The following is a 20,018-nucleotide window of genomic DNA, read 5'->3' as shown; positions in this document are numbered from 1 at the left end:
TTTCTAACCCTAGTCCTCTTCAAGCCACAATGTTAACACATGTGTTTCTTGTATCCTTAATTGTTGATACCTCTCTCTCAGCGCCCTTGCACCTGCCAGCCTCCTTTTGATTATGCCATGTCCATCACTAGTTTCAAAACCTAGGAAATTACCTAAATTATTCCTTAAAAAAGTATAACTTAGCTTTCTGGAATACGAATTTGGCAATCCATACAAAAGCCTTAGAAAGATAACCTCTGTCCAGTGATTCAATGTTTCCAAGTTATTATAAATCAAAGATACAGGATTTAGGCATAAAGCTAATTCGTAACAGTAAACTACTGGCAACAATCTCAATGAATGTGTAGTTCCAAGTCAGGAAAAGAGTGAAAATAAGAATCTCAATAGGTGATGATCGAAAATCATTCTAGTACATTCTTATAATTAAATATTATGCATTATTTCAACATTTAATCACATAAGAATATGCTCAAGGCATAACATTAAGTGGAAAAGGTATAGCATGTATTCATAAAAAGATTCAAATTCTGAGTGTATATGAACATTGTATGCTTATTGTTGGGCTGCACCACGTAGGCCGGCAAGGCCTATACTTGCCCAGCTTCAAGACTGAAGAAAGAGCCGGGCGTTAGTGACAGAGACATCAAGGGTTTAATAGATAGGGGGAGCTTACACATCTGAAGCAAGGTCCTGGAGCAACACCCCACTGTGTGCAGACAGAAGGCAAGCAGGACATGACAGCAGTCTTCACTCCCCGAGGTAAGCGGAGGTTGCCAGTTATAGGGGGAAATGATGTTAGGTTGGCTCATCAGTTACCAGGGAAACCAGCAGACGGGCACGCCCATCACTGCCCCTTTGATAAGGAAGCTAGAAAAATCACTGGCTGGGGCCGGGAGCAAGTATGTAGGGTGGTCGGTCATGTGAGTAGGGTGTGGGTGAGGCCGGCACTGGTGGAGCAGGGATGTACCAAAAGCAAGAGGAAAAGCCATCGTGGGGGGCCTGATTGTACACTTATGTACACGAATTAATATGAAAAAAAATACAAATTTTTAACTGATTTGTTCCTTCCTTCCATGTCCATTCATTTAAAACACACATACACATTTATTTACTGTCTAACTTCTAAACAAAAGAGACAGGGTCCTCCCCCTACAGAGTTGGTGGTCTAGTGAGGAATATACTTTTACATGTAATTACAACAAAATTGTATGTAAAAATTCAGTTTTTATTTCTTATCTGTCTCCATTATAACTGCCAACTCCATAATGGTAGAGATCCTGTTCATTGTGTTGTCACCATTTTCCCAGAATCCAGAGCCCAGGATCATAAATATTTCGTGAATACAGAGAAAGCCTAGAAATTAAACAGGAGTTCCCGTCGTGGCGCAGTGGTTAACGAATCCGACTAGGAACCATGAGGTTGCGGGTTCGGTCCCTGCCCTTGCTCAGTGGGTTAACGATCCGGCGTTGCCGTGAGCTGTGGTGTAGGTTGCAGACGCGGCTCAGATCCCGCGTTGCTGTGGCTCTGGTGTAGGCCAGCGGCTACAGCTCCGATTCAACCCCTAGCCTGGGAACCTCCATATGCCGCAGGAGCGGCCCAAGAAATAGCAAAAAGACAAAAAAAAAAAGAAAAAGAAATTAAACAGGAGCATATTGGCAGCGGACCTAAAATAATTCAGAAAGTTTGGAAACTTTTTTCACAGCAAGTACCATTTAAACAAGGTCCTTGAGGAGGAATTAGCCAGATGAAGAGGGTTGGGAAGATCGTTCTCCGTAGAAAGTAGCTACAGGTAAAAGAAAAGGTGGTAACTGAATTCAGTGAAGCAAACAATGATTATTTCAGGGTGTTTAGAGGCAATTCCTTTTTCAAACTTTCTTCAATGAACATGTATTTTTGTGGTAATCAGAGAAACAATATTCTGAACAAAATAGATTTAAAATCTCTGATTTCTTGGAGATTACCCTGACTCTACATGTTTATTTTCTTACTCTGAATAATCTTTGCACTTAACATACAATGCTGGAAACAATTATTTAAAATTCAATATTCTACTCTGGAAATGTCTTGTATTTCTTCTTAAGGTTTAAGGCTCTTCAGGTCAATTATAATTTTTCCTTTCTTTTATTTCATATCTTCCACAGCACTGGTAATGTGCTGTATTTGCAATATGTACTTAAAAGATGTGGATATAAACAGTAAATGAACCCCAAACCCTATAATACTGATCTTACTAGCTGATGGCTAATTTTTGTTCCAATAACTTTGCAGAACTAGTCCCAGGAAATCAAAAGAATTATTAAAATTCCTTTCAGATATATCTTTGCCAAAGAAATTATCTCATTTGATATAAATACTTTATACTTGAATTGGAACAAAAATTAATGCTATTTATTGTCCTAAAATCTCAGAAACAGATGTTCTGATTTCTTTCCAGGATAAAGAGGAGAGAAAAAAAATATTCTTATGGTCAAAGTAACCATGACTACAGTTTTCAGACACATAACAAGTGTTATTTTCATACATTGTGTGTTGGTTAAAATAATAATCTATTCTTATAAATAAAATCTGTTTTGGGTGAACCTTCCTTTCATACTGCAACACAATGCTTTAAGTTACTCATCAATCTAACAAGGATTTTCTAGGAGTAATTCTTTTTCCCACAATATGGAAATTTCTTAAGGGAGTAGAAGTGCCCTACCCTAGAATATTTAGAATTGCTACTTTGGTCACTTTTCACATTGCTCTCTTCATTCTTAAGGGTGAGAAATCATTCTCAGCAGCACCATTCAAGGCCCATTCTGAAGGGTGGCACAAACGCGACGGTGGTTGTCAGGAGAAAGAAGCACACTGCCGTCCTAGTCAGAGCCAGCGAGCCTTGCTCCCCACACAAATGGGACATAGACCTTCATATCTATGATGACATTTTAGAAACAGAGTCAATAATGTGAACACTTATTTAAACTAACACTCATATGGACTGAAAATGGGTTCACACTTACAGAACTTCTGTGAATAAGTATAGTACGATATTATGCTTTATTTTTATTACTCAATGAATTTATTACATTTATAGTTATACAATGACCACTACAATCCAATTTTATAGGATTTCCATCCCACACCGATATTTTGCTTGAAGACTGTCCCTTTTTTCTTAGTAATAGCATAGGGACTTTATTACTCTGATTAAGAATTTTCCTGAGGAGTTCCCGTCGTGGTGCAGTGGATAATGAGGTTGCGGGTTCCATCATGGGCCTTGCTCAGTGGGTTAAGGATCCGGCGTTGCCGTGGCTGTGGCGTAGGCTGGTGGCTGTAGCTCCGATTAGACCCCTAGCCTGGGAACCTCCATATGCCGCAGGAGTGGCCCTAGAAATGGCAAAAAAAAAAAAAAAAAAAGAATTTTCCTGAAAGGTTTCAGCTCTGTTCATTTTAACAAAATTCATGATTAGAACCATCTTGGAAATCCTCTTTATTATGACAACTAGAAACATGTGAATATGATATCTAAAATATTATAGTTCAGGAATTCCCATCGTGGCTCAGTGGTTAACAAACCTGACTAGCATCCATGAAGACGTGGGTTCAATCCCTGGCCTCATTCAGTGGGTTAAGGATCTAGCATTGTGGTGAGCTGTGGTGTAGGTTGCAGACATGGCTCGGATCTGTTATTGCTGTGGTTATGGCGTAGGCTTGTGGATACAGCTCCGATTCTACCCCTAGCCTGGGAACCTACATATGCTGCGAGTGTGGCCCTAAAAAAATCTTTTAAAAAGACAAAAAAAAATAAAATATTATAGTTCAGATCGAATGGTCATGTCATGACAGAACACAAAATGAAAGGAGAATGAGCATTAATTCCTGGGTGGTAAGGGAATTTCACTCTGCCAATTACTCCACAACTCAAAGAAGGTATCTGACTTCATGTCTGAAGAGAGACTGGAATGGAAAAAAGTGAAAATGATTTTATTTTTCTTTTTATTCTTGGCCAGAAATTAGGAGATTTTATAACATAAGCTATCAAAAGGTTCAGCCACGGAAGACATGGAGGAGGATGGGAAGAAGAGGAGGAAAAAAGAAAATGAACATGATGATGAAGAAGAAAAAGTAGGTAGACTATGAAAGTCCTCATCAAGTGAAGAGGCACTACAGTAATCAAAGGGAGTATTAATTTTGGTTGTCAGAGACCAAATATATATAACAGCAGTCAGAATCTTGCAAGTCAGAATTTTAGTGTTATATTGAAAAATGTTTGAAATTCAGAAGCCCAATAAGATAATTTATGAAGAATACATAAAATCATCTCATTAATGAAATGGTTAGGCATCAAAAAAGAACAGATGTTCTCAGCAATAAATACCGCACTACAGCAAATAATTTTCTCTTAAAATACTTAAGAATCCTTCTCATGAAAATACGAGCATATTAATAAAAGAAAACACTAATTGACTTCAACAAATGATCCTTAGTTAAAGCAATTCAAACGATCAAGAAGTAATTACAAAATATAAATTGCTAAGCTAGTAGGAGACAACATTTACGCTTAGTTTCATTTGTTAAATGGGGCAAAATGCTTGCTTCAAAGAATATTTCAAGAAACTTATCAGTAGGATTAGAATGTGGCAATAGTATTTAAATTCCATAAAAATTTATTGTAAGGAAACTGCCTATCCTGACATTTCCCCACTGTTAAAAAAAAAATGATTCTTATTCATAATGACTAACTTTTCTTTAGTCCTTACCAGTTTACAAAGTGCCTATATACACATCATCATTTATGCTAACAGCCAGCCTGCATGATGAGTGTTATTCAACTCTGTCTTAACAGAGAGGACGCAGCACACTGGCTTTGTGCTAAAGTCCATGCTCTGTCACCATATAGTTTGTGACTTTGGGCACGTTATTTAAACTCTCTGAATCTCATTTTCCTCAAGTGTAAAATGTGGGCATTTATCTGCCTCCTAGGGTTGTTATATAGATTAAGTGAATCAGTAACTGTGAAGTGCACAGAACAAGTGAACAAGCACATACCAAACAACGAAGTTAGATTACTACAGATAAAGCTGAGGTTGAGAGAATTGGCTTAATGCTACCCAGTTAGTAATTCAAATTCCAGTCTTTTACATAAAGTCTAGTATTTTAAACAAGACTTAAAATTCAGTCCAAATAAGGTAAAGCAATATATTATTCCTGAAAGAGCACAGATTTTGGTGCAGACTTGGGTTCAAATTAAAACTCCACCACTTGGGCAAGACACATAACAACAATTAGCCTCAGATTTACTCAACTCTGAGATATAGACATTAGCACATAACTCACATGATCATATGAGAATTAATGAGACAAAACTCCATGAGATCCAAATGGAAGAACTTTAGAAACTGAAAATTCATTCTTGGCAATATTTGACTTTGTTGGAAACATTTTAAGTTAAGGTCTCAAAGCTTATGATATTATAGTTGCCAGCATAACACAGGACATCTAGTTTGAAGGATATTAACAAATTTGCAATAGGTGCAACTATTTTCACAAATCGTAATAAGCATCTTCTCTGATAACATTAGAAAATTGTGATAAATAGTATAACTGCTAGTATACTTTATAAATGCTTTCTTAGCAAAAATTAAAAATTAATGTGATAAATATCTCACTTAAAATACTAAAATAGGTAAAGCACATTTTTCAGAAAATGAGAGTCTATCAGTAGTATCAGGTATCACGTGATTTTAGAAAATATAAAACTAAGGATGTTCAATTTAACAAATTAGCACTGCCACAGCCTAGCTAAACATTCCAAGATCATTCCTTTAACTATATGATGCCACATATTAACTCATATTAAAGGAAAAGATTTCAAATAAATCTAACTGGATTTAAAAAAAAAGGATATCCTTGTATTACACCTTTTAACACCTTAAAATTAAAACAATTTAAAACAAAACAGGAGTTCTCATCACGGCTCTGTGGTTAACGAATCTGACTAGGAGCCATGAGGTTGCAGGTTCGATCCCTGGCCTTGCTCAAAGGGTTAAGGATCCAGTGTTGCCGTGAGCTGTGGTGTAGGTTGCAGACACGGCTTGGATCCCGCATTGTTGTGGCTGTGGCGTATGCTAGCGGCTACAGCTCTGATTAGACCCCTACCCTGGGAACCTCCATATGCCACAAGTGCAGCCCTATAGAGCAAAGATAAATAAAAAAATAAATAAAAATTTAAAAAATAAAAAATAAAAAAATAAAAAAACACACACTTTACACATAAGAGATGTCACACATCTCTGTAGTGTGTTGAAAGTCATAGAGTCCTTCAATTCTGCCACTCAATTAATTATTGAGAACTGTCTCACCAACATTCTAAAATACTAAAATTTTTCTCAGTGTCAATAATCACCACAGCTTGAGTCTTTGGTAAATGTTTGACATCAGTTTAAACAGATGCATGGCATCTCTGAAACAGAAATTGCTAGGCTCCAAGTTTCACTATGAAACAATTTTAAAACAAAAAACTTCCTGGCCAAAACAAATCATTTAATAAACTCCTTGATATGAATAAACATGTATGTTGTTGTTTTAAATATATGTAGGTGTATTGGCTGCCTAGCACTATCATAACAAAGTACCATAACTTAGTAGAAACTAGAGAAAATTACAAAAAAAAAAAAAAAGAACTGTATTATCTTACAGTTCTGTAGACTGGAACTCTGAAGTCAAAGTATAAGCAGAACTATGCGTTCCTAAAAAACTTTTTTATTACAGTCGATTGACAACGTTCTGTCAATTTCTGCTGCCCCGCAAAGTGACCCAGTTATACATAACATATATATATATACACACATTCTTTTTCTCATATTATCTTCCATCATGTTCCATCACAAGTGATTGGGTATAGTTCCCTGTGCTGTACAGCAGAACCTCATTGCTTATCCACTCCAAATGCAATAGTTTGCCTCTACTAGCCCCAAATTCCCAGTACTATGCTTTTTCTAAAAGCATTGGGGAAAGATCCTCCCTTGCTTCTTCGTAACTTCTCATGACACCAACAATCCCTGGAGATCCTTGGCTTAAACCTGCATTACCTGAATTTCTCCCTCCATTGTCACATGACCATTTTTCATATGTGTATCTCTCCGTGTTCTCTCCTCTTGTTATAAAGACACAGTTCACGGAGTTCCCATCATGACTCAGTGTTAACCAACCTGACTAGTATTCATGAGGATGTAGGATTGATCCCTGGCCTTGCTCAGTGGGTTAAGGATCTGGTGTTGCCGTGAGCTGTGGTGTAGGTTACAGATGCAGCTTGGATCACGCATTGCTTTGGCTGTGGTGGAGGCTGCAGCTACAGCTCTGATTTGACCCCTAGCCTGGGAACTTCCATTTGCTGCACGTTGGCCCTAAAAAGACAAAAAAATAAAATAGACACAAGTCACACTGGATTTAAGACTCATCCTACTCCAGTATGACTTCATATTCATTAATTATATCTGCAAGACACTATTTTCAAATAAGTCGTATTCTGGAGATTCAGTGGACAAAAATTGGGGGGGGGGGCACTATTCATCCCAGTATAGTAGCTCTAATACTTATTTTATGTAATTTTAATCTCTAAAGTATGATTTTTTGTTCTTTTAATTTTTTTATTTTTATTATGATTGATTTACTTTCTGTCAATTTCTATTGTGCAGCAAAGTGACCCAGTCATATGTATATTCTTTTTCTCACATTATCCTTCATCATGTTCCATCACAAGTGTTTAGATATAGTTTCCTATGCTATATAGCAGGATCTCAATGCCCGTCCACTTCAAATGCAAGTTTTCATCTATTAACCCCAGATTCCCCGTCCATCCCATTCCTCCTCTCCGCCCCCCCCACCCCAGCAAACACGAGTCTGTCCTACATGTCCATGATCTTTTTGGTTTTATAGAAAGACCATTTGTGTCATATTTTATACTCCACATGTAAGTGATATCATATGGTGTCTGTCTTTTTCTTACTTCACTCAGTATGAGAGTCTCTAGCTCCATCCATGTTGCTGCAAATGGCATTATTTTGTCTTTTTATGGCTGAGTAGTATTCTATTGTCTGCATGTACCACATCTTCCTAATCCATTCATCTGTCGATGGACATTTAGGTTGTTTCCATGTCTTGGCTATTGTGAACAGTGCTGTGATGAACATAAGGTGTGCAGGTATTTTTTTAATGAAATTTTTGTCTGGATATATGCCCAGGAATGGGATTACTGGTAGTAACGGTAGTTACTATATGGTAGTTTTATATTTAGTTTTCTGAGGTATTTCCATACTGTTTTCCATAGTGGTTGTACCAATTTACATTCCCACCAACAGTATAGGAGGGTTCCCTTTCTCCACATCTTCTATGGCATTTTCTATTTGTTGACTAGTTAATGATGGCCACTCCAGCTGGTGTGAGGCGGTACCTCATTGTAATTTTCATTTGCATTTCTCTAATAATTAGTAACGCCAAGCATTTTTTCATGTGCCTGCTGGCCATCTGCATGTCTTCTTTGGTGAAATGTCTATTTAGGTTTTCTGCCCATTTTTTCAATTGAGCTGTTTGTTTTTTGTTGTTGAGTTGTATGAGTTGTTTGTATACTTTGGGGAGTAAACCATTGTTGGTTGAATCATTTGCAAAAATTTTCTCCCATTCTGTGGGTTGTCCTTTTGTTTTTTTAATGATTTCCTTTGCTGTGCAGAAGCTTTTGAGTTTAATTAGGTCCCATTGGTTTATTTGTATCTCTAAAGTATGATTTATCTGTAAAATTCTGTGATTCCATAATTGTGAGATCAAAAAATGAATCTATATCTAGCACAAAAATGTACATGAGATTTTTCCCATAATTACCAATTTTCTCAAAGATTTATTTATTACCAAGTCAATTATTACTGTATATAAAAATATTTCTAACTCGTCATGCTTTTGGACCCATGTAGATCTTTAATTTAACTATATTACTTTGACCCTAGAACAGGGCAAGAAAAAAAAAGAGAAATAAGGAGGCATCTATGTTGTTGGGAGGAGTAAGGGACCAAGAAGGAGACTAAGACCACTGATGAGTGAGCAAAGAATAGAATCATTCCTCTTGGATAGATTCCCAGGTGTAGAATTGCTGAGTCACATGGTAAATTTATGTTTAACTGTTTAAGAATCTGCCAAACTATGTCACCAACATAAATGTCCAACTTCAAATTCCTACCAACAATGCATGAGGGCTCATTTCTCCACATCCTCACCAACAATTAGTAGTATGTCTTTTTTACTGCATTCCCCTAATGACTAACGATGAGCCAAGTGGTCTGCAAGGTAGTAGGTATATGTTAGGTAGTAGTTAAGCAGTAGCTTATGTCAATAACGTAATCACTGCAAAGCATTTAATGTTAGGGAACGAGAGAGAAAGAGGGAGATTAAAAAGATAATTACACCATAGTATATTACATAAATATATACCATTACCTTATGCCTTTTACCAAATAGTTTTAGGAAATTTTAATATGATCCCTTAGGAACAGAGTTTTGTGAGAGTCACCTAAACAAAGCCCAAGATTATATTCAAGTCATCAGCCTGTCAAGTATTTCTTTTATATACTTCTGATCTTTAAAGCAATCATGTAAAACATTCTCTCAAATACTTCATTTTCTTTGAAAGACATTTGTACTGGTATGGAGTACAAAGTAACTCTGCATTTAAGTTTCCTCAGTGAAAAATGACCATTATTATTTTAAGAGAATTTCCACAAAAATGATTTCAACAATAATAGATTTTTCTGATGAATGATACCAATTATCTTTTGATACCAATCATTTTTGATAGACTTCTAAAAATGTCAAACGGATGCTATAAGATGAAGACTGAGGCACATGATAGACTCTCCAGCAATCAGCAATTCTGAACACTTCTATTAAATAAAACTGAATAGTTCTCCACTTCTTAACCTCTATGACTGCAAAGCCATACAAATGAGCCTCACACATGAATAAGTTTTTTTTAACTAAATGTTAAATTATTTTTCTTTTAAGTCCTTCAGATGGCCCACCTATGAATGCAGTAAAAAGTGAAATCGGGGCAAGGAAATGTGGATCTCTTGAATTAGGTACAAAGCTGGAGAATATTCTTAAAGGCCCTACCAAGAAGTAGATAATTACCATCTGAGTTTTACATCTATAAGAACTCCATTATAGAGATAAAAGTTACTATACTGTCAAATTCTATAGATAAAAATATAATGTCACATTCTTGAAGGATGAAAGAAAACCAAATTAGGCATTTTCTGAGCTACAAGTAACAGAATAATGAATTAATAGCAAGACCACAATTTATTAATTTATCCATTATGTTCTAATCAAATCATTAGCCAGGCACGTGGTATAAAAATAATTCTCCCTTCCTCCAAAGAGCTCATATTCCTGTTAAAAGACAGTCATGAAAATAATTAAAATGCAGTTCTCTAAGTGCAGCTAACATTTATTCAACACATTCTATTTGCCAGATATCATATTTACATAGATTATGTCATTCAATCCTCCTAACAAACCTACAAGTTTGGTACCATTATTATTCCCATTTTATAGATAAAGAAACAAGCCTAGAGATATCACTTGCACAGGGTTACTCACACTATCTCTAACTGAATCAAGTAGCCTTTATCCCTAACCACGGAGGGAGCTATACTGCCTCATATCACTGTAATAAATGTAGGAATAGAAGTTTTCTAACAGAGACCAAATCTGACTCCATATTTGATCTAGTCCTATAGCTCTAGCCTTTGTGCTCTCTCGCCAGTGCTTAGTCATGCTGGCTCTGTACCTTTATAAAAGAATGTTGCCTACAGCTGAAATATACAAGATAGCCCATTCTTAAGGTTCTGACCTTCAAAGGTATATCACGTTACCACTCATATAGAGATAAAAAGTTGCAGAACAGAGAATAGCATTTGTCTTATTGGAGGTTTATAGGAATATGATGATCAGACCTAAGTGGACAGCTGTAAGAACAAAGGATTCCAGCACCAAGAAGTTTGCAATAATCAGCCACACTTCCTCCCCTTTTAACATAAAAGAAGCCTAAACTCTAATTTGAATAAGATGGCTCTTTGGGACACTAGTCCATCATCTTCTCAGTCTACTGGCTTCTGAATAAAGTTGATATTCCTTGCCCCAGCAACTCAATAAACTCAGGATTTTTTGGCCTATAATGCCTCAAGCAGTATGAAGTTGGACTCAGTAACAGTTGAATTAGCAACCCACAGCTGTTATAACAAACTACCACACACTTTGGGGCTTAAAAATACAGAAATGTATTATCTTAACAATTTTGGAGGCCCAGAAATCTGCAATCACTATCACTATCACTGGGCAAAATGAAGGTGTGGGCAAGGCCTTGACCCAGGATGAATTTCTCCCTTGCCTCCTCCAGCTTCTGGTCACTGCCAGCATTCCTTGGCTTGTGGCCATCACTCCAATTTTCAAGGCCAGTATCTTGAAATTTCTCTATGTCTGTAAAATCTACCTCTTTCTCCCCCTTATATATGATTGCATTTAGGGCCCACCTAGATATTTTAGCACAACCTTGCTACTTCAAGATCCTTAATTTAATTATATCTACAAAGACCCCTTTTTCCAAATAAGGTAACATTTAAAAAATTTATTTATTTATGTATTTTCCTTATCAAGTAGTCTTAATTGTAATCAATTGTTATTTCCCCAATACCTTATTTTTCTACTGTACAGCATGGTGACCCAGTTACACATACATTTTTTTTCTCACATTAACATGTTCCATCTTAAGTCACTAGACATACTTCCCAGTGCTACACAGCAGGATCTCATTGCTAATCCATTCCAAAGGCAATAGTCTGCATCTATTAACCCCAAGCTCCCAATCCAGCCCACTCTCTCCCTGTGCCACTTGGCAACCACAAGTCTATTCTCCACGTCCATGAGCTTCTTTTCTTTGGAAAGGTTCATTTGTGCCATATATTAGATTCCAGATATAAGTGATATCATATGGTATTTTGCTTTCTCTTTCTGATTTACTTCACTCAGGATGAGAGTGTCTAGTTCCACTCATGTTGCTGCATGTTTGTTCTTTTTTATGGATGAGTAGTATTCCATTGTGTATATATATATATACTACATCTTCCTAATTCAATCATCTGTCAATGGACATCTGGGTTGTTTCCATGTCTTGGCTATTGTGAATAGTGCTGCAATGAGCATGCAGGTGCATGTGTCTTTTTTAAGGAAAGTATTGTCTGGATATATGCCCAAGAGTGGGATTGCTGGGTTATATGGTAGTTCTATGTATAGTTTTCTAAGGTGCCTCCATACTGTTCTCCATAGTGGTTGTACCAGCTTACATTAACATTCAGAAATCAGTTGCATTTCTGTATACTAATAATGAAATATTAGAAAAGGAATACAAAAATATCTTTTAAAATTGCACCCAAAAAATCAAATACCTGAGTATACACCTGACCAAGGAGGTAAAAGACATATTAAAACATTAATCAAAGAAATTAAAGAAGATGTAAAGAAATGGAAAGATATTCCATGATCCTGGATTGGAAAAATTATATAGTAAAAATGGCCATACTACCGAAAGCAATCTATAGATTCAATGAAATCCCTATCAAATTACCCATGACATTTTTCACAGAACTAGAACAAACAATCCAAAAATGTATATGGAAGCACAAAAGACCCAGAATTGCCAAAGCAATCCTGAGGAACAAAACCAAGCAGGAGGCATAACTCTCCCAGACCCCAGGCAATATTACAAAGCCACAGTCATCAAGACAGTGTGGTACTGGTACCAAAATGGACATACAGACCAAAGGAACAGAACAGAGAACCCAGAAATAAACCCAGACACCTTTGGGCAATTAATCTTTGACAAAGGAGTCAAGAACATAAAACAGGAAAAAGACAATCTTTTCAGCAAGTATTGCTGGGAAACCTGGACAGCTGCATCCAAATCAATGAAACAAGAACACACCCTCACACCATGCATGAAAATAAACTTAAAATGGCTTAAAGACTCAAATAAGATAACATTTACAGGTTCCAAGAATTGGGAGCCAGTGTTCTGGGGGTCATTTTTCACCTTATGAGAACAGAAATAGAATTACCCAGGCTGGTGGAGGTAGAGGAGGCATGTGAGGCAGGTAGGGTGTGAGAAGTGTAGCAGGTTGGAAAAGTAAGATAGCAGAAAGTAGGAGAAGAGGCTAAGGAGGTGAGCAGGACTAGATGATAATGACTGAATTGACTACTTTCAGGTATGGGTACAATTGAAGTGTTTTGATTTAAACATGCCACGGTGATATTTGCATGTTAGAGAAAGATCTTTCCAGGCTTAATATTGAAAAGAAATTAGAAGGCAGGAGATTTTAATACTCTTCTTTCTCAGGGAGAAAAGGAAGGGATGGATAAGATATGAATAGGGCTATACTTGACTGAGTATAGAGAAAAAGATGAGGAGGGAACTTGAGATAAGTTCTAAATTTCCATCTTGGGCAAGTGGGTAGATAGTGCAGGCAAGTGAGGCCAGTGAACACTGGAGGAGGTGCAGAGGGGCAGGATGAGCTTGACTTTGGACCTACTGATCTAGCAGTGCCTGTGGGACATCCAAATTAAGATGCTGGTGGATAACAGGATATGCTAGTCTGGAGAACAAGGGAAAGATTTAGAAATTTAGATACATACATTTAAAATTTGGAAATTTGGAAATTTAGATTTAGGAATCACTGGCCATGAGTATGATTGAAACTACAAATGGTCAACAACTTTTAGTAGAAAGTACTTTTTTGCTTGTTCCAGTGTGTTTCAAGGAAATTCCTCCATATTTTTTATGTATCATAAATGCTTCAACTTAGTCATTGCTTAGTTTTAGCCACCTAGATTATATCTAATTAGCTACCTTTCTTTAGACACTGCCAGGACAATTTAGGAAAATTATCTTATTAAAGTCTACTTCAAAGAAAATAAATTATTTAGTGTTCTATGTCTGGTCATAAATAATTGGGGGCCTGGTGCTAGGAACCTCATATATGCCTAGTAGACCTATCAATCCTAAAAGGCTTTAGAGAGGAAAAATTACTTATATGAATCATCTAGAGAACTGATAATGAAAACCCACCCTAGCCCAGTGGGATCTTAAAACTTTTCTATCCCATGAATGGCCTACATCATTTCTCCTACAAAAACAAGTCACATAACTAGTATTTTGAACTGCTGGGAAGGGAAGAAAGAGATTATCATCTTTATAAAAGTACAGGGTGCACTCAATAAATGTTCCTGAAAAGAAGGAACCAAGCAGAGACTGAGAACAAAAAAGCTACAGAAGACTGTGGATTCCGAGGATTTAATAAGTAGGTGCTTCTGTGGTCATTAAATCACTATTCATAGATGTGTTGTCCTGGACCAAAGATTCCTGCTCTGAGAAACAATGCCTCAGCCATCAACCTCAGGAGACATCAATCACTCATGCCAGGACACACAGCTCAGGAGGGATTTCAAAACTTAAGTGGGTCAAAAATCGTTTCTGAGCAGGTTGTCTTAATTTAATCTAAACTAAAGCTTGAGAAAATCAAAGGAATTCTAAGTCCCTCCAAATTCCCTACCTACATCTCCAGCTCCATTTATATCACTTTCATTCTTCAAGGACAAAAGTCTCAATGTAATAAATCTGTAAATTGCATCCTATAGGACATAAGAATTCCAACCTACTTTGTCACACCACCCCTTTCACCTTGCACTGTCTTCCTTTTTTCTGCTTTCAAAGTTTAGTCTTCAGCTTGGATTTTATTTAATTCACAGAAATTTGGTAGGACCATGCCAGCTATCAATCATAATGCCTCTTCAGTATTTCTGCTGTAATTTTAAAACGCTATCCTGGAGTTCCCGTCGTGGCGCAGTGGTTAACGAATCCGACTAGGAACCACGAGGTTGCGGGTTCGGTCCCTGCCCTTGCTCAGTGGGTTAACGATCCGGCGTTGCCGTGAGCTGTGGTGTAGGTTGCAGACGCGGCTCGGATCCTGTGTTGCTGTGGCTCTGGCGTAGGCTGGTGGCTACAGCTCTGATTCGACCCCTAGCCTGGGAACCTCCATATGCCACGGGAGCGGCCCAAGAAATAGGAAAAAAAGACAAAATAAAATAAAATAAAATGCTACCCTGCCTTTCTTCTATGTACCTGTTCTATTCCCCTGGCCAGATTAAAAGCCCCTTTGGATGGAATCAGCAAAAATACCTTATTGTGGCACCCATGTCCAGTAGGTCTCAATAGATGAGGATGATAAATATCACCTGAAAGTAGATTCTAAAATATATTTCAATCTTTTATTCTTCAACTATGAGGATGATCTTTAATTTTTTTACCAAAATTTTAATTGTGTAAATTTTTTCAATTAAAATTACTACGTCTTTCTTACCAATAGCTTTATTTTTATAAATGAGATTCCTTTGATACATTTCCTTTAATAAGTCTACTCCATCTCTCAAATTTTCACACTGCCTAAAAAAAGATTATTTTTTCCCTAATGAGGTTTTTACCTTTAGCTTCATTATCATAGTATCTCATTATACTAATACATTTAGTAAAAGTAAGAAAAGCAACTGAGAAATTGCATTTTGTGATATTTTACAAATGCAGTTTGCTTTACACAAAAAATGAATACATCCTGATTTGAAAAGTTAATTTGTAAGATTTAACCTTTTTATGTAAGAGATGCCAGCTGGATAGAGACTTGTGACAATGAATTAAAACAGAAAATAGAAATTTGTATTATAGAACTCTTTTCAAGAAAGTCAAGAATATTAATACGTATAACTTTATATTACACAACTTAGCTAAAAGTATATTAGCAAATGTAACAGAATCAGAATTGGGAGGTATATGTAAGATAATCTAGCTCAGGAACTCCCAAAGGGTAGTCCAAAAATACTGTCACCACCAAAAAAGGTTCTGTAGTCTCACAAGTTTAGAAACTCTGCTTGCTGTCTTCCCTCTTTTGGAGCTGTTTATCGTACACATCAACTCAGACAACTTTTCACTTTGATAAACATATTTGACCATGGGACCTTTAAATTAGTAATGCCTAGTAACAGACTAGAAATCAGAACTAGTCATCGCAACACCATTTAGGAAATATTGATCTAGTATAACACCTTTATTTTACAGATATTTTTAAATGAAAGGCAGAGTAGTTAAACAGCTGTCCAGATGAGACACTCTAGGCAGCTGTAGAGCTGACCCAAACCCAGGCCTCCAAATGCTACCTCTTCTCCATGTGTTATATATGACACGTCTAGCACAACCATCACTTTACTACTCTGAGTTTCTCTATCAAGGCTAAAATAATCATTCTTTAAAAGCACACATTAATACGTATTTTGAGCATCTCCAGGGCTTACTTATTACCCTATCTAAATTTCCATAAGTGCCTCCTTGTTTATAAAATTTAAAATGTCATCAGCTCATAGATGAAGAGAACAAACAGGTGATTGCCAAGAGGATGGTGGGTGTATGAAGGAATGAGTGAAATAAGTGAGGGAGATTAAGAGGTAGAACTTTATGTAACAAAATAAATGAGTCATGGGGATGAAATGTACAGCATGAGGAATAAGTCAATAATATTGCAAAAATTTTGTGTAGTGACAGATGGTAACTAAACTTATCATGATGATCATTTTGTAATGTATAGAAATATCAAATCATTATGCTGTGCAGCTGGAATGAATATGCTATTGTAAGGTCAACTATACTTCAATTAAAACTGTTTTAATTTAAAAAGTTGAATCTGAAAGCACTCCCTTGGGCCTTTGGGATAGGCGAGACAAGGCCAGCAAACCCTAAGACTAGGTCTGAGACACAACCATCTTGGATAAAATCTTAGATGGAATATGCTGTGACAAAACTCCTATGAAATTGTTTTTAATTTCCAGTTGGAGATTAAAAAAAAAAAAAAAACAATGACAAAGCTCTAATGGAGGCATTAGAGGCAGAATCCTTAATGAGGTAATATATGAGAAAATCGATTCAGAAGGAAGGTTTCTATGATTGGAGAAATCATGCATCATACTTAATGTATGTCCCTGGAATTAATTATTTAAAGAGAGATTAGTAAAGTATCAATCTGTGAAATTGTACAAGAAATTCATTTCATAGCTTAACTGTTACTCCTATCAGCAGTAACTTAATTTTTCACACACAAGCTCTCATTTAAATGTTCTGAAAGTCTAAACCAATTGTATTTCAGTAGCATGAAGAATATACTATATATTTAGCATTCATGATATTCATTTTAAAAAGATGGTTAGAACAAATTTGTCAGTTTGAAAAATGCCCGTGAAATTTAGCTGGATTTGGGAGAATATGATCTGAAGTCCAACAGCTCCCTTTCTTAAACCTAAAATAATATAAAATCACAAAATGTATAGGTCCAAAAATACCAAGATACAGAACTGATAGAGGAAAATTTCCTATTCCAAGTAAGAGTAACCTTTATCTTAACAAAGGTAAAAGATTTCTGATATATTTTTATTTGAAATAGTTTTCATTTTATTTTGTTTTGTGATACAATAACTTCTTAAGTAACAACTACCACTACAAAATAAAAGCTAACACATCTAAAACTCATTGTGTGCCAGATGCAGTTCAGAAGACTTTCTATATAGTCACTCATTTAATTGTCAGAAGAACCTCATGAGTAGTACTATTGCTACTATCCCTTCACTTTATCAGTTATTGAAACTGACGTATACGAGTTTGAGTAACTTGCCCAAGGTCACACAGTTAGTAAGAAACAAACATAGATGGGATCCCATTCCTAGAAGCCCAGCTCCAGAGTCTATTGTTTGAGCACTTACTATGTATCCAGCACTATGCCAAGTTCTCTGCTCACATTACCTCATTTCAATATGCTGATATAACATTACTTTTAGGATAAAATCAACTGTAAACTTCTTTTTCTTTCGTTTGTTTCAAACCTTTATGGAATTTGAACATTCCTGTGAATTTATCAGTCAATCTCCAATGAATTTAAAATACACTCTACTTTGTCTGAAAAGCATTATTCCTTGTATTACATAAGTATTTAAGTGTGAAAAAGCTGTCTACTTTCTACTTCTCCAGCCTGTCTTGATTAAGCAGCTATGGGTAGTAGAGCAGAAAAGAAAACGAGAAGTCTCAGGATCCAGCTCTCCCAATGAGGGAAGCTGTAAAGAAGGGAAAGCTGAGAGGCCCTTCAAGGAATGGATTAACATCCTCTGTCTAGTGACAGTCTAGAGCGATGGCAGTGCATTAGGAATGGGTCTTGTGCTTAACTCAGTGTTTGTGATAGAGCATGGCATCCTTAAAACTGAGCAACCACTCTGCAGTAACACCACCTGCCTTTCCTAAGTAGAGTTAGTCCTCTTCAGTGAGGCCAATCAAATTAATTCTCTATTTCTGAGTAAGGGAGCCATTCTCAGTAAAGGATTTCATATGCTTTATACTCACAAGTAACAACACAAGGGCTCCAACAATTTTTTTGAAAATTGAATTTTCTTGTACATGCAGCGTATTTGTGGGATCTCGCCTACTGGATCTCTCTGCTGAGTATGTTCACACCGACAACATCATGTTTTCAATCATGTCTCATCCATGTCTCAGCATTTATTTTCTCAAGTCAGTAGTAATATTATCATGCTTTTCATAAATCAAAGACCAAAAACATTCATTTGATTCTCTGAATTAGTTCTTCCTCGTGGCGGGCGGGGGCGGGGGGGGGATGTTGCTTTGGTTTAAAGCATCTTCCTCCGTCTACTATGAAATCTCAAAGAATCTATCTAAAAGATCTTCAGTAAATAGGGAGAATTCTTATCTATTATTGCACTCTATCTTGAAAATGATTTCAGCAACGTTTCCATGTCTTATACTACATTGTCTCATTAAAAATAATGTTTATAAAAACTATGGAATATATTTGTTACATAAAAAACAGAATCATGGAGTTCCCATTGTGGCTCAGCGGTTTAAGAACCCAGCGTAATCTCTGTGAGGATGCAGGCTTGATCCCTGGCCTTGCTCAATGAGTTAAGGATCTCGGGTTGCTGCAAACTGCAGCATAGGTTGCAGATGTGGCTTAGATTCTGTGTTGCTGTGACGGTGGCACAGGCCTGAAGCTGCAGCTCCAATTCAACCTTGAGCCTGGGAACGTCCCTGTGCCATAGGTGCAGCTGTAAAAAGAAAAAAAAAACAAAAAGCAAAATCTCAAAGTGTATATATAACATGATGACAACTATTATCTATACACATTGTTTATATATAGATATATGTGTGTATATACATATACATATTCACAAGATACACATATTGCACAGAAAAAAAATTAAAAATTCATCCAAACCATTTCATTTGAACAATATGACTGTCAATAACTTTTTCCTCATTGTCTCACTTTTCTGAAAGAGCATATAATATTTTCAATAATAAAAAACTGAACATATACTTTGTAGAATAGCAATTTATAAGCCACGGAACAAAATATAATTCCCTCCCAAAGAACTGAGATTTCTCTGAATCTACCCTTACAGCCAACCAAGTCTTCCTAACAATTTAGTGTTCTGCTTGAGTGGTTTGTCTTTACTAGCTTATATGAACACAGGTATGTACTTAATATAGTCAGGTCAGAGTACATGGTGTGAATTTTTTAATGTAAATGAAATCAAGTAAACTTTTGCTTAAAATCCTCTGATGATTTCTCATTTGAATTAGAATTAAGCCAAGACCCTTTACTCAGATGTACAAGGGTCAGTAAAATCTGGCCGCTAACTACCTCTTTGACCTCAACCTCTAACACTTCCCTTAACTCACTATAGAACAGCTCCTCTGGCCTTTGCACTGACACCTCACTTTGCCTAACACAAAGATCTTTACATGGCTAGACCCTTCCTGTCATTAGGTCTCAACTCAAATGACATCTACAAGGGAGGCCTTCCTTAACTATGCAGTCTAATTTGCCATCTATTTC

General features: G+C 36.5%; 1 protein-coding gene across 1 annotated transcript in view; it reads left to right on the top strand.

The window, feature by feature from the left end:
- The first annotated feature begins 734 nt into the window (after positions 1 to 734).
- Positions 735 to 20,018, top strand: part of GARIN6 (golgi associated RAB2 interactor family member 6) — a 32,853-nt gene continuing 13,569 nt past the window's right edge. The window contains 1 exon segment of the mRNA XM_053743512.1: positions 735 to 935. Within this exon segment, the coding sequence (XP_053599487.1) occupies positions 735 to 935 (201 nt within the window).

The sequence above is a fragment of the Phacochoerus africanus genome, chromosome 7, assembly GCF_016906955.1.
Source record: "Phacochoerus africanus isolate WHEZ1 chromosome 7, ROS_Pafr_v1, whole genome shotgun sequence".
Classification (NCBI taxonomy): domain Eukaryota; kingdom Metazoa; phylum Chordata; class Mammalia; order Artiodactyla; family Suidae; genus Phacochoerus; species Phacochoerus africanus.
This window is presented reverse-complemented; position numbering and strand designations above follow the sequence as displayed.